The sequence below is a fragment of the Astatotilapia calliptera genome, chromosome 8, assembly GCF_900246225.1.
Source record: "Astatotilapia calliptera chromosome 8, fAstCal1.2, whole genome shotgun sequence".
NCBI lineage: Eukaryota > Metazoa > Chordata > Actinopteri > Cichliformes > Cichlidae > Astatotilapia > Astatotilapia calliptera.
In genome coordinates this window covers 3,275,381-3,291,438 of record NC_039309.1, presented here as the reverse complement: position 1 = coordinate 3,291,438, position 16,058 = coordinate 3,275,381, and the positions used below count along the sequence as shown (strand labels likewise).

Genomic DNA, 16,058 nt, shown 5'->3' with positions numbered 1-16,058 from the left:
TAGGATGTGATTCATTAATATTAAACAATATTTTAAAGACTGTTTGTGACCTGGTTTTACGTATATCTGTGCTTCAAGCTGTGTAACACGATACATAATATCCTAGAATATTTGATACAAATCAGATACTGCCGGGCCATAAACGCTTTAAGAAAATCATTCGTGGGTTATAAGTCTCCCGGAAGTGCGGGTAGGTCGCTGTAGTGTCCTTTGAAGTGATGAACAGCAGTGCGCGCGTGTGCGTCTCCGTGCGTGCTCGGAGAGACGAAGAGGGGAGAGGTGGAGAGGGGATGACTGTAGTCACACCGAGAGGAAAAGCTCGTGAAAGGATTCCTAAACTTGGGAGCGGTCGGATCAGCTGTGCCGCAGTTTGCTTCTTCTCCGTGTAATTTGTGCCCAACTATAGCGGCGCGTTCGCAGCAGGTGAAAACCAACGAGCCGCGCCCAGCAGAAATCTGCCGAGAACAGCCAGGTAGTTAAACTCCTCACAGCCATCACAGCCTTTATTCACGCTCACTGAAGCTTTACTGCCTGTTTCTGAGCTTTGCGTCAGATTGATTTCTATATTTTCTGTGTATTTAGACAGAGAGAGCAGGGGATCGTTTATGGAAGACCGTTTGTGCCACTAAATTAACAACTAAAGAAAAGTTATTCACTGAAAACAATTCTATTAAAATAGATTTTAAATAGCTGTGTTTAGGGAGAAATCAACAGTTAGACACGTTAGCTCGTGCTTTCAAATACTTAAGTTATACATTGTTGTGTTTGATTGTACAGCTGGAAGGAGGGGTAGAGAATATAAGAAAGATTCAGTTGCATAATGTAGAAAATCAGATTTAAGTAGAGTTCATCCCGAATTGCAGCATACTCTTCAGTTCATTTTCCTGATGGAAAACCCACTCCTGTGATCCCATGGGCTCACGATAAGGTTAGATATCAGTACGAGAAATACACGACAGAGTTATACCTAGACCTGAGGACAGTACCTGAGGACAGGACCACAGCAAATAGATTAAAGTGCAGGGTGCAATATGTATTACCTTCAGCCGCAGTATTGTGTCTGGCACTTGGCTTGTAGTCATAGTAATGGTAAACTTGTCGTCCCATTTTAGTGTCACCTCTTAATTTTGACTCACTGAGTTATTCTTACTGTTATAAGTGGCTTCTTTCTTCATATAGACGTTTTTTAAAGCTACAGTGAATAGGATTAGTAGACTTCATTAAAAAGGCCATATAAGAGTTTAACCCTTGTGTTGTCCTCGGGTCAAAAATGACCCTTGGGGAATGGCAAACAAGTATATGGGAATCCCGAGGACAACACAAGGTTAAAGGAGTAGAGGAGTATGAGTTTGGATGCTAGATTTTGTACCTGGAGTGTATGTTTTGTCTGTGCTGGTCAAAGTGTAGAAGCCCTATTGAGTCATCTGGAGGCGCACAAAGTAGGTTTTACCTGTGCGAGTTTGTGGTAAAGTAGCTAAACATATATCATAAGTTAGAGAAAACTGAAGAACCTTTTGACTCTTGAAAATCCACTTTACAGATTACATTTCTGTGGTTACATTTCCAGTTATTGCAACAATCAGATTCAATGTCTTGTATTAATTCAGGGATGTAGGCCGCATATACCCCACTTTGATCCTAAGTGGGTCGAACGGGTGAAAATCCACTTTCTGTGAGTGTGAAGGAACTTAACTTCACATTTAAACCCTGGGATATCTCAATATAAGAAAAATAAGTGCAATGTCAACAGTACGTCTCAGTTTGTCCACATGATAAAGAAATGCTGCTGAAAGAAATGAAAGAAACCTGTCAGCATGACTTAAATTCTTAAAATTAAAGCAGTTAATGTCCAGAATTACAAAAAGTCTGGTATCTCATTGTCCAGAATGGCCTGTTAGTATAAAGTTGGACAATTTTTCTAATTCACAGAAAAATAGAAAAAAATAGATATTTCTTTAGTATATAGTCAAAAAACAGGAACTTCTTTGTTATTTGATTGTTTTTACTTTATTGCTGTAGTATGAAAAAGATGTCACATTTATGAAAATAAAGGTAAAATCCCAAAATGTATGCCCCTCTTCACATTTTCCAAAGATAGCCATCAGACTGTGTTGGAGTCTTTGCCAGGCCGACTCTGGCAAGACATCATTTGACATTCTCTAAAGTTTCACCGGCACAAAAATCCTCAAAAAAGGCCTAAAAAGTTTAGAAAACCAAAGTATTGAAATTGAAGATGTGCCTTAAATATGCTTATAATATTTCCCCTGGCAACAGTTACAAAAAACAACTCAACAAATATTAAAATGAACGGTCTAAGAACTTTGTTTGATCGGTGGTCACGCCCTGAAACTGGGAGTAAATGTATTAGTTAATTCTGTCTGTTTGAGGAGTGACAGAGTGGAGGACATGTAGAAAAAGAATATATTTGCCTCTTTGTTCCAGAAAGATCCGTCTTCCTGATTGAGTAACAGAAGGTCAGAAAGACCGAATGTCCGCACGCCGCATCTATCGATTTGACTCAGAGACCGTCCTCAGTTTGGTGTAATTGGATCTGATAGGGACGAAAAGAAACAGCCAGACGAGGCAGAAAGACAAAACCAGGATTGCAGAGATGTTTATTCACAAAACAGATGCTCAGATTTGATGTAATTCAGCAGAAAACACTAAAAAGCAAAACCTTTGGATTTGAGTTGACCAGAGTTTTAGCAGGTGAGCCTCAGGTTCAATGCACTTTTCCCTCACTGTTGTGTAAATGTGCAGAAACAATGTCTGTTGACAGATGTGTTAATCATTAACATTAGAGTTGGGAAAAAGCCCAGCAGTGACATTCCTCCCACATTTTTGGAGTGTGACTGCAGATCCCTGATTCTCTGAAGCTCTAAATAAAAGCAAAGCACCTTTTTATAGAACGTTTTCCAGGATAACATGACGACGTTGACTCATGCAAGTGTGATATTTGCTCAGCTGGGTGTAGACAACTGTATCCTAATGTAGCTTTGGTGACGTGGTTTAGCTCTTTGTTCAAATCTGTCCCTATCGTGTCTCTCCCAGACATTCCCTGTTTGTCCATCTGAACAGGTGCTGCTAGAGTCCCAGAGCAACTCCCAGGCTCCATGGCCAGCAACAGTACTCCTAAGGGCTGCGGCCCAAACGTGGATTCCATTTATTACAATCTGTGTAGCACTGAAGCTGCATGGGGCATCGTGCTGGAGGCCTTAGCGGCAGCTGGCATCGTCTTCTCCTTCGTGCTCTTCATCTCGCTGCTGGCCAGCCTGCCCTTCCATAAAGACTACAACCGCAAGAGCTCGGTAGCTCTTCACGCCTTCTTCCTGATCTGCACTGCTGGTCTCTTCTGCCTAACCTTTGCCTTCATCGTGGGAGAGAACTTCTCCACATGTGCTTCACGGAGGTTCCTCTTTGGGGTGCTGTTCAGCGGCTGCTTCGCCTCCCAGCTGATGCAGTGTGTGAGGCTGAACATCCTGGCCAGACGAAACAGCGGGCCTCGAGTTTGGGTCTTGTGTCTTGGGGCGTTGGGGCTGTGGCTGGTGGAGGTGATCATCAACACAGAATGGCTGATAATTACAATTGTGCCTTCCAACACCACAGCTCAAACTAGCAAAGCTATAGCCGTGCCTTGTGACATTGCTAACGAGGACTTTGTCATGGCGCTCATCTACGTGATGGTGCTGATCCTGGCTGTGGTGGTGGCGAGTCTGACCATCATGATGGGCAAACACGCACAGTGGAAGAAGGAAGGCGCTTGCATCCTTGTGACAAGCCTCTTTTCAGTGGGTATTTGGGTGGCGTGGATCGTCATGTACGTGTATGGGAATGGGAAAACCGGGGGTCCAACGTGGGATGACCCAACCTTAGCCATCGCTTTGGTAGCAAACGCCTGGGTCTTCATTATCATGTACACCATTCCTGACGTCTGCTGTCTGAACAGTGACGATGAGAGTCAACAAGACTACACAGAAGATCTTTGCCAAAACCAAGGAGTCGGATACGAGACGATCCTGAAGGGACAATCCTCCCAGAATGTGTATGTGGAAAATAAGGCTTTCTCCATGGACGAGTCCAACCAAGGTATGTAGCTTAGCCTTGGAGCTGCTGTAGAAAACCTTCAAACAAGCAACTTCACAAGTACGCTTAACTTTGAAGGGTTTTTTCAACTGTTATAAAGGGATTGTAACATTGTCATGAGTCTTTATGGCTTCACAATTTTGCACCTTGTCCAAAATAGACCTTCAGATAGGACGCCTGAATCCGCAAAGGCATCATTTAAAAGGGTCCCAGGACAAATAGACCCAAAGCTGATTACAGTGGTCAAAATGACAACCAGTCAAAGGACCTAAAATTAGATGATGAACACAAGACTGAGCATAATTTTGACAAGGGGGATTATAAGAGTATAAAAAATGAGTACATAAATGTTAAAACCAACACGTGAGATCAGTTCTCCAAGTGCTTAAGACTGTTTAAAATACAGTTTACAGATTTTTTTATGGATGTTTCGGTGATTTTTTACTGAATAGATGAATTCATGAATGACTCAATGTCACATTTTTACAACTTAAAGCTAGTCTAAAGTTTAAAAATCATGTTTTGGAATTTATAAGCTATGATTGGGTAAACCTGTGGATCTCACATCAAGGCCAGTTTAAGGCAAACAAGAAAAACACTAAAAATCATTTGGATTTGGGCAATACATGAATTCATCGATTCATCTTCTCTCCTTTGTGAAAGAGATAAAGACTATAAGCTGGGGTGATTTTGTCCTTGTAATTTCCAAGAAGAAATGTTGTGTTGCCTCGAGGTATTCAGTGTTATTTGTTTCATCAAAGCAAAGTGGAGCTGATGTTTCTGGTGGTAGTTTAGCTCCGTCTTTTATTTCCTTGAATATGATGCAATAACATTTACATAGCAGCAATAAAACCAAATCAAATATTCCTGATTTTCCTGCAGCAGCCATATACAATATGACCGTGAAATAAAAGTTCTTCAGAGCAGCTACGCTCGGTTTGTTTCCTAAAGGCAAACATTTCCCCGGTCATCTATTTGTCTGCAAACCGAACGGTGTCTGAGCTCTTCAGTGCATTCACCCTGACACGTTTTCAGACAATAGCCATCCTTATGAGGTTCGCTTTAGTGTTATTACAAACTCTGCCTCTCACGATGACCTTGCGCTGATGAATGAATGTTTTCTAGCCCTCGAAAACACAAGAACAAACAAAATATGCAGCAAAATGTCCTGAAAGGTTGTTTTCTGTCCACATGATGACACCACAGAATCTGATCTGCTGATCTGAGCTCAGTCCAAAGGATCAGAGCAGTAAGTCTGATAGTTATCACGGATCGCTAATGGAAGATGGTTCTTTGTAGCAAGGATGGTGATGTGTCTCTGCTTATAAGCTGTAAGGGACTTTTTTGTATTATTAGGTAGCTGTGATGTAGAGGTAGAAAGAGTAGCTTTGGCTTTGTGCTATTCTATTGTAAGGAAAATATGTTACTATACAGATAAGCACAATGTGTAAGAATGCAGAGGAGGTTCTGCCTCTTACATTTTTCCTGATTAGCACAGACTAATGTGTGTCATAAAAAGTCTCAGAATTTGCTTTGAGCACATTTGACTGTAATCATTAACTTACATTAAGTCTTACAGTATGACTAAACTGCCATTAACTGAATATCATCATTCCCACCTAAAATTTTACCTTCTGAATCATTCTTGTTAATAAGTGTCTGACTGCATCTGTGAATGCTGTATCACTCCCACTAGAATCATTACGCCATCTGTTTGCGCTGTCTCCACGGCGACAAAGGTGTGGCAACTGTTTAATATGGGGGTTAGTTATATAGTGCCATCTCTGCAGGGCACTTTGTAAAAGATGGAGGGCAGGCAGGTTGTAATATGAAGATGAAGGGGATTATTGCCAGGTAGCACTTAAGAGGGCCACAGATATCACACACTGATTGTTGGGTGATTAAAAGATTTATTTTCTTATATCTGTTCATCACAGATTCCAAGCCCGTGTCTCCATACAGCGGCTACACTGGTCAGATGCGTAACTCGGTGTACCAGCCCACTGAGCTGGCTCTCATCAGCAAAGGAGTTGGAAATGTGAGTATAAAAGTGATACATTCACAGAAAAACACATTTGAATATGACCACTCCACTCGCACACATACCTGTCTCCTGCACTAGGCAAATTTTTATGGAAATAAGTGGTGACAGTAACCTTTTACAGAGCGTGAAAACCTCAACACCATATACACATAACACCAGCAACCATCACTTCCAAGGTACTTTAGTCCATATTTGCATTTTAATTAACAACAGGCAAAGGAAAATGGGAGAATGAATAAAGCAGGTGGACATTTAAAAGTTGTCAGGAGCACGTGTGGCCTAAATCACAGCTTTAATTCTAATGTCACAGATGCCAGGGGTTAAACATCCAGCTGGAGGCGTTTCCTCGGGTTCTAGAAAAAAGTGCATTATATAATCACTAGATTCAAAATGGCATGTATTTTGTAAATTATGCGCACCGTTAGTGTCTGTAAAAACCACAACACCAGGTACGCTTTAGGGTTGAGCCAACCTTGTGACTAAAGAGCACTTGTTCTTCTTAGAAAAGCAAAAGCGCAGAGGTCACATGGGAAGATTTTCAACTTCTGACCACAGTCTGTATATAAATGAGAGATTTACCCAACTCAGTAATAATTTAGACCCACCTTAAACTAAACTGTAGTAATAAGGACACAAAATAAACATCCAGTCAGCTTGTGAGGCCTGAAACTACTGACTAATATCACAAACTCTTTAAAAATGGTGCAATGAGGTCACAGATTAAAGTAACTGAACGAGCTAACGTTGTCCACCATATTGCATGTGATATAACCCCCGGTTGCTAGTGAAATGTTTATTCGCCGGCTGGTTGGCAGTAGTTGGAGGTTTCTGGCTGTCAGTGGATGAAATCTGTTGCACCAGAAACCTCCTTGAGACTGATTTTGTTGCCAGTAGTTTTTCTAGGCAATCATTTTCTGCTCTCAGTCCCCAGCAACCAATCACAACAATCTCATGGAATGCTCATTTTTCCTACTACCTTTGGTTACTAGATGGTCGTGGATCGGTCTGTAGGCCTGTTTGCCTGTTTGCATGGGCACAATCAGATTTCCCCACGCTGGTGCTGTTCCTATGTCATCATAACAGTTTTGGTCCAGGATCAACGTTGCAACTGACCAATCACATTGGCTGAGCAGTTAGCATTAGCAAAGAAGTTAACTGTTAAAAACTTTCTAACATGACTAATATCAATTTGGCTAACAGCAAATCTAACTTGAGGAAATATTTATTATACTCCCTTAATGACTTTGTATACAAGGTCACCATTCAAATGCATTTTGAGTGTAGTATCAGTGCAGTCAGGGTTTATTTAGTGGAAAACACAGAGTTCCCAGTTAACTCAAAATCCTGGCAGCTATCTAATTAGTTAATGCTACAGTTGTACATGCAGAAATCATATCCTTTCTGTGCCGCTTCCTTTGCAAGCAAGTCAGCTCTGTCATACTTTTTCAAATGTCCGGTACCTGCTGCGGAAATATCTCAAGAGTTAGTATGCGATTTCTGTGAAAGGTTTTTTAAAAATGTTTTTAAATGCAGTGAACCACCAAAGGCATGACGGTTATGTTTCATGTAAAAGCTTTATGAAGTCATTTGAATTCAAGCAGGCAGTTGTGAACACACTTCGTCCCTATTCTTGGATGTTTTTGTCACGGCTTTGTTATGACTTCACACAGCAGCAGCTACCAGACCCGTCCTTTGACATCTTCATTCCCAGAGCTTCCATTGGCTCTGCGGCCAACAGCGGGAGCAGCACACCGTCAACATAAAAGGAGACCGGGAACACAGCACGCACACACAAGTGTAGGTCGAAAGCAGCTGACTCGCCTCCTTCGTCACTCTGCAGTTCTCCTCTTTATCACCTGCTTGACTCCAGATGCTTTTCTCTTCGTGGCCTCTGCTCATTTCCGACCTCTCAGGTCCTGCTGTATCCATAGCAACTTCTTCTACAGGTTGACTATGAATCACTTCTTTGTCTGGATTTTTTTTTCTTATCTTGCGCCGTTCACTCTCTATAGGCCTTGTGTCTGCCTCTTCTGTGCATATGCTCCTGGACTGAGCGCACTCTGTACTTCTTGTGTCATTCCTCTGGGAAATAATCAAAGAAAAAGATGTTGATGAAAAAGGTAGTGCTTGATTTGGGGGACTGGTTTTCACTGCTTGTCATTTATCTTAAAAAAAAAAGTGAAATTCTTGCCTAAAGGCTTTAAAGGTGTCTCTGAAATGTGTGCAGCTCTCTCATTCATGGAGGAAGGCAGCTAATGTTTCTATGTTCATGGGCTACAAAAACGCAAAATTAGACTTTTCGTTGTCACCTTTATTTAATATAATTGCATTAGTTAATGTAGAGATTGACTTAAAGATGCTAAAATATGCATTTAGACTTTTTCAGGAGTGCTTAGGATTTCTTTGCAGGAAGTCATGATATCTATATGCAGGTGGGACTGTGAGCGTGTCATTAGAAGTGTTGCTGGTTTGTTTTGGTTTTTAGATTTGCAAAGAAAAACAGCCACGCACGTGCTGCCATGTTTTAAGTAAAACATGAGCATGTGAGTGGTTTCCAGTCAGTTTGTTATTTTTAAGTTTCTATAAATATTTCTTTAGTTTTTCAACATCCAGTCAGGTTCAGGTTAGTTTGTATCCATAGGTTTTTTTTAGACCTTTATAAAAGTTGTTTTATTTGCAAGTTCTACAAGTAACCCTAAAAATGTAACTTGAATAAGTTTCTGTTCTTTACAAAGTGTGACGACAAACGAAAGAACAAAACAGATTCAATAAATGCAAAACAGATAAGATGCAGTTCTGTCAGCGTGGCTATAAAAAGTGATCATTTTTATAGAAGTAATAACTCTTAATGTAGTGATAAACATAAAAAAGCTCTTGTTATGAGAGTAATGTCTAAGTTCGTTTTTATCATGCTCAGCTTTTATACTTGTGGGGTTTTTTTGTTTGTTTATTGTTGTGGAGGGGTTTTTTTTGGGGGGGGGGGGTTACCTTATGTCTAAATTTTATTTTGCCATGTGTATTAGATTTTATTGCTACTATTTTTCTTGTGTTATTGTAAGGTGACCTTGAGGGTCTTAGAGGTGCCTATAAATAAAATGTATTTGTATTATTATTATTAGTAGTAGTAGTAGTAGTAGTAGTAGTAGTAGTAGTAGTAGTAGTAGTAGTAGTATTATAATTCAGACATTTATTTTACACCAAATGGGATAGGTAAATAAACCCTACAAGACAGTGTGTGAAAAGCAAAGGTAAACACAAAACAGTCCTGTGAAACTTTGAGACACACAAATGTAGCTGTTGTTCAATTTTTATTAGCTTTAGGACGAGCTCGGTTTCAGAGCAATATAGGAGGTGTGCAAATGTCAATGCAAAAGGAAATGGTTGTCGGTTCCACTGACTAATACTCTTACATTATGTAAAAGAATAAGCAAACAAAACAGTAATAAACCCACAAAGGGTGCAAAAGGGAAACTAGGGAGTGGCTGCCAGTGATCATGTAACTCATGCTGACGATATCCTCCATTAGTGAGCAAGCTGAACACTTTTGAATCCTTCAGAGGGTATATAACACCAAAAAACAAGTAATTTCTTTCTTATTTTTGCAGGGGCATGGTCTGCAGAGGACATCCCAGTGGTGAACGTGCCTCAGCTCGCCAGACCCCATCAGAGTAACTTCGGTTCACATTTTCTCGGTTATACTTGCTGACCTTTTGTTTTCTATTGTTTGTGGTTCCCTAAGCTGGTCCTAAGAGGAACCTTCATCCCCAGTACATGGAGATGAATGGGAGGTCATCCCACTGAGGAACAGATAAACCTCCCATTGACTGATTTATTATGTTCCCCTGGGTATCAGACAGTCAAGAGCTTCATTTGAAAGTCAAAGCACGGAATGAAGCTGCGGCTTTGCTGCAGAACAAAAACTTGTGCAGTGCTCGGCTTTTTCTGACAGGGAAGCGCGAGCTCAAACACACAGATGAAAGTCACGTAACTGATGCCACAAAAACTGGGAAATGTTTCAAGTGTCTTTGACTCAACATTATTTTCAATTTACGCATTAAAGTTAGATTGCATTCACTTAGATTAGAAGGATATTTTGCACAGTTAAATGTAATTATTGAAGTCATGTTTTTGAGCCCGGGTTGTGATTATTGTTGATAACCACAAAGTTAACACATGAAATGAAGTTTTTGAATTAATTTAAATGTACAATGCTCTCAGTGAGTCATGATGCACGAATGTACTGGATAAATGTATATATGTAATACTGTCTAAAGCACTGCTGTGCCATTTAATTATGTTCAATACATGTTACACTGGAGAGACCTGCCTGTGGTTAGCCTGTTTTGCTAGCTTATTATTAATCAGTATATTTCCTCATAGAAGACTTTTTTTCATATCTGAAAAATCAACTTTTCTGTCAGTATTTCTTTGGATAAAATTAAAAAAAAAATCTAATTCATTTGAGCAAAAACTGAAAAAAAAAAAAATTTTTTTTTTTAATTCTTGAAGGAAGTTTATCATAGAGTTGAATGTTGTAAATGTAACTATAAGAACTGCTATTGTATGAGCAAAATTGGTACTGCCAGCAGAGAGGGGACGTTATTTAACTATGTGGGTGTTAATGACCAGAATCTGCCATTATATCTTTTACAATTTAGCTTTCAGTTACCTTTACTAATAGTCTTATGCATTCTTTGTTGTACAGTAGTCGTCCTATAAAATGTCATATACCATAAAGTGAACTCTACTCCACTGAAATCTGTAGTGCCTGTTGTTTTGGTGAGTGTTCCCATATCCTTTTCACAAAAGCTCGAGCTCAAGCAGTCCAGCTGCTTTTTTTGGTTGTTTTTGCAGCTCACATTAACAAGTGGATAATCTTCAATGATTTATCATCTTAACGCATACGTTTTCTCTCACTAACTGTCATGTGACGGCTGTGTGCAGGCAGGCATGGTGGACCCAAAATGTAGACTCACGGAAACAAAACGTGAACTCAAAACAGCTTTAATGCTGAACTCAGAAGGGTAACAAAACTAGGAATACAAAATAAGCTTACGCAGACAAAACACAGCAAGACGAGGGTAGATCACAACACCAACAAACTGAAACACGGGGCTTAAATACACAGAGGAGCAATCAGGGAATGGGCAACAGGAGGGAAACACAGCTGGGCAAATCAGGCCTAACGAGACAAAGGAAGCAAAACCAGACGCATTTACATGAGAGACGGACTTTCAAAGTAAAACAGGAAACATAACACAGACTGAACTTACAGACACAGAGCAGACAGGGGAGACAGCAACTAAGGATGACACAGAGACATAAACCATAAGACAGAACTCCAACAAAGAAACCAAAGACTAGAAATGATAAATAATATAATAAACTCAAAACATCCTAACACTAACCACCTTGACCAGCATGTGATGTGGAGGAATTATTGTGCAGGATCAGGAACTCCTTTGGAACATTAACCAAGAAAATGTGTGGCTGAATAAACGAGCCAAGTTGAAGCCGTGGAGGCTGCATCAGCATTATAACATTAGCATATATGAGAAACAATTTGGTTGACTCATTGCAGTAAGTTTAGCTGTTTTACTAATACACCACCTTTATTTTTCACTAATATTTTTAATCCCTGGATGTGGATGCGACACTGATCTATGGTGGTGAAGAGAAGGCTGAGCGTAAAAGCAACCCATGTTTAATTCAGTACGATTGTATTTACTTCGTGTCAAATTACAGCAACAGTTACCTCGAGGAACTTTATATTGTAAGTTAAAAACCACCTACATGAGCTGTAGGTAGTGACGAAAAGAATGAGGTCATGGATAGTAATGGCACAAATGGGCTTCCTCTGAAGGGTGGCTCTCCCTTAGCTATAGGGTGAGGAGTTTAGTCATTTGGGAGGGATCCGAGTAGATCAGGGGTCCCCAATCCCAGTCCATGAGGGCCGGTGTCCCTGCAGGTTTTAACTCTCACCCTGGGTCAACGCACCTGAATCATATGATTAGCTCATTACCAGGCCTCTGGAGAACTTCAAGACATGTTGAGACTGTAATTTATCCATTTAAATCAGCTGTGATGGATCAAGGACACATCTAAAAACTTTTTTTTTTTTCTTTTTTTTTTCTTTTTTTTTGCCTGTCCCGTTTGGCTCTTTTGCCATCAGAATTGTTGTCTGAAGGCAAAGAAAGATGCCCAACGGATTTACTTTACCAAATTGACCATCCCAGCCTTGCCGTAATGGTCCATTTGATTCACCTTTTATTGTTCATTTTATTTTCACTTACTGAATACGGGACAGACTTGACTGGGGGAAAGAAGGGGAGAAAGAAAGAGGGAAATAGAAACAGCTGAGAAGAGGCAAAAGACAAAAACCAACAGAACGGGCAGAAAAAAAAGAAGAAGAAAAAATTGCATATATCAATCACCTGGATCACCTGCTGAGAAAGAAAAAAGAAAACAAGCAGAAGAGAACAAGAGTAATAGAATAAACAACATCACAATGATATATGGGAATATGACAGTAAATACTAAATATTAAACATTATTGTGCAGCACATAAGATCAACAGAACACAGTGTGCTTTGAGGTAGGAGCCAAAAAGGGTGTAGTTTGTGGGTGTGATCACCCGTGTGTACACCTGTGAGCATGGACGCGCTTGTTTTTTGTTTTTTTAAAAGGTTCCTTCATGTAATAATCTGCTAGAGGGTGTGGGGGGGCCACAGCCCCGTCCTCCAGGGCATGAAGCAGGTATGGAGGAGATCAAAACTCCAGACATCCAGAGGCCCCCAGAACACAAGAGAGCAAGGAAGACCAACAGAGGGGCAGCCGCGCCACTGTCCCAGAAAGAGCTGAGGAGAGTCCCAGATGAGGGCTCACTCAGCAGCCGCGGAGCAGAAGCCAGGGGGAGTTGCAGTGACGTGCCCGTGAGCTCCGCCGGCAGCCAGCCGTGCCTGAGTGACCGAGCCCCAGGCCGAGAGGCCGGGGGCACCCCACCTCCGAAGTGGCCCGAGCGAGCCCCAGGCTCCAGGCCCCGATAAGCGGCCGCCAAGGAGTGAGCCGGTGTGTACCTGGACGCCCATCCCCGGACACAAAGAACCACCAACGCACCGATGTCTGAGGGAGTCCGCCACTGGCAGGGGAAGTGGTGGTAGGGGGAGATAGGCCTCCAAACCTTGGAGGGCCTAAGATGTCCCCAGAGAGGTGGCGCCTGACACCCAACCTGACATATAGACACAGAAATACAGGCACACACATATACAAACATCCATTCCCACCCTCATGCTCTCATATGCACTTACTCCACACTCAACCAACGTGGAGAACACTCAACCAACGTGGAGAGACACATCTAAAACCTGCAGGGACATCGGCCCTTGTGGACTGGGATTGGGGACCCCTGGAGTAGATCCACTACTCCTTAACATCAAAAGAAGCCAGCTGAGATCATTTTCCATTTGACCAGGATGCTTCTTGGACTTCTCCTAGGTGAGGTGTTCCAGGCATGTCCTGGAAGGAAAAGTCGCCAGGATAGGATATACTGGAGATCTCCCGGATGGCCTGAGATCACCTTGGTGTTCACCTGGATGAAATTCAGATACATGCTAGAAAATTGATGGATAGATTTTTGATTTAAAGTTTCTACATTTTATTGTCATTTTGTCATCGTCTTTGCTTGTCTTTCTATGAAAGTCACCACATTCCACTAGTGTGAAGAACTGCTACATTGATGCAACGGTCAAAGTTCAGTAACAATAACAGTGAGATTTAATGATGTGAACAATGTGCCAGAACTATCTACAATATATTCACAGAATAGGGGGTTATATGAGTATGGAACATCAGCACTGACTTGTTAGAGTGATGGCATCTTAATGAGTATGTTTTCTTCCTTTTGCTGCAAGCTCTGTACAATTTAGCATCAAGCCTGAAGAGTTTGATTTGACAGTCCTAATTACAATGGATGTCAACAAACTAGTGAAATCTGTAACTAACTACAGTCACTTCAGTGTGAAGTTGATGCCTCGTTTGAAGGAAGTCTTCAGTTTACAACAGCTTATGCAAATTCAGTTTAAATATTGACACAGAAACACAATTAAACATGAAAGAAAGGTTTTCAGAGGAAAGCGTGTCTAACCGAGTTTAAGCAAGAGAAAGTGGACTTTACTGCCTTTACTATGTGGGATTACAGTCTGCTAGCACAGATAGTTTCTAATGTACAGCAAATAAAATGATCTTGTAATGTTAATTACATGAATTGCTCATATGTACACACAGTTTCTAAGAAAAAAAGATGAATAAAATGGCCAGTTGGACATGTCCTCTACTTGAAGTTTGACTTTTTTCCATCGCAACAATACAAATAACATATCTGTTTGAATAAAAGTGCAGCCACTGGCTGTCCAGTAACATGAGAATGTAGTTGTTATCATGCTGTGTGGATGTTACATGAGAGACATAACCGCAGGAGCCAAATTCAGTCATGTTCATCAACTGTTGCAAACCGATTGATTGATCCAGCGTCAGACGGCTGGCTTCATCAGAGGAGTCTGAACTCATCAAGGTCATCAAAGGAGAGACATGATTGGTTCTGGTTTCAGTTATATTCCATCAGATGACTCTCTGTTTAGAAAAAAACAAAGCAGAGTGACATATTTCAATCAGCCAGTAGCCTCTAAATATTAAATCTGGAAGGATTCAAGGAGGTGCAGAGAAAGTTCACAGAAATCTAAAACAGTGTGATGTTGACAATGTCAAACAGCCTCACATGGTGTCTGTTTATTCAGTACAGTCCAGCACATGTGAGTCATCTCAGTTATTTAGGTGCCAAATGCCAGCTCTCCTGATACACCTCGGAGCCTTTCAAAGGCAGACCTGCTGACTGTGTTGCACATGCCGTCTCTGAAAGCACAGATTAGATATGGTTATCATTAAAACTACATGTGCTTTTGTTTTTGGCTGTTAAACTGACAAAACAAACGCTTTGCTTCAAGTGTTAATGTTTATTGTGCAAATTTACTTTCCCACGAGACACAGCTTTGCATTTTTAACTGGCCTTACTTTTTTTGTTTATTTTCTTAGAAGACTTTCCTTCCATACTTAAATATTTGTATATTTAACTTCATGCATTAAAAGGAAAGCATAACCAGTGCTGCTATGGTTCCATAACCCTCAGCCATTTAAAGGCTGTGTTCCTCTGACAGAAACATGTGAGTGCACTTCCTGATTAGATACGATTCATATCAGACCCAGGGATGATCACGCTGCTCCCAATTTCCTGCTGATCTGTCCCCACATTCATTTTTCCCTCTGACATTTCCATCAATACGACACTTGACTTAAAATCACAAGAGATAAACATATTTACTAGGGGTGCAACGATATTCGTATCGATATTGAACCGTTCGATACAGTGCTTTCGGTTCGGTACGCATATGTATCGAACAATACAACATTTGTAATTTATTTTATCAACTTTCCTTCTGACGATGCTGTCTGTGTTGAGCGCTCAGTGAATCTGCGTTCGACTACTCCGCCTAGGCTGCACTGTCGAGCGCAGATCCACTGAGCGCTCAACACAGACAGCATAGTCAGAAGGAAGAGCGCAGGGCAAGCTAGCAAGACAGAAGTTAAGCTCTCCTTGCAACATGGACCTCCCCCATTCAGATCTGGCGTTTGGAATTATTTTGGTTTTCATGTGACGTATGACCCTGAAGGTAAGCGAGTCATGGACTAAAGTAAAACAGTATGTTGGATGTGCCACGCAATGCTCAATTACATGGGTGGGAACTAGTGTGTTAGCGCAGTTAGCTCGTTAACGTGTTGGCCGTCTAGCCCTATGCACGGGGCGATCGGCGGTAGCTCGTTAACGGAGATTTGCCGTGTTGTGGCGTTAAGGTCATTTCAACGAGATTAACCTGAAAGC

General features: G+C 41.1%; 1 protein-coding gene across 5 annotated transcripts; it reads left to right on the top strand.

Moving 5' to 3' along the window:
• The first annotated feature begins 305 nt into the window (after window positions 1-305).
• On the top strand, window positions 306-10,879 carry gprc5c (G protein-coupled receptor, class C, group 5, member C). 5 transcript variants are annotated; one of them, XM_026177908.1, is made up of 5 exons: window positions 306-472; window positions 3,079-4,086; window positions 6,021-6,121; window positions 7,801-7,924; window positions 9,733-10,879. In XM_026177908.1, the coding sequence occupies exons 2-4, from the start codon at window positions 3,114-3,116 to the stop codon at window positions 7,888-7,890; spliced, it is 1,164 nt and encodes a 387-aa protein (XP_026033693.1). In that variant the 5' UTR covers window positions 306-472; window positions 3,079-3,113; the 3' UTR covers window positions 7,891-7,924; window positions 9,733-10,879. The 5 variants fall into 5 exon arrangements, with proteins under 5 accessions (XP_026033693.1, XP_026033692.1, XP_026033690.1 ...); XM_026177907.1 differs by having other exon boundaries at window positions 7,798-7,924; XM_026177905.1 differs by having other exon boundaries at window positions 412-472; window positions 3,052-4,086.
• The last annotated feature ends 5,179 nt before the right edge of the window (window positions 10,880-16,058 follow it).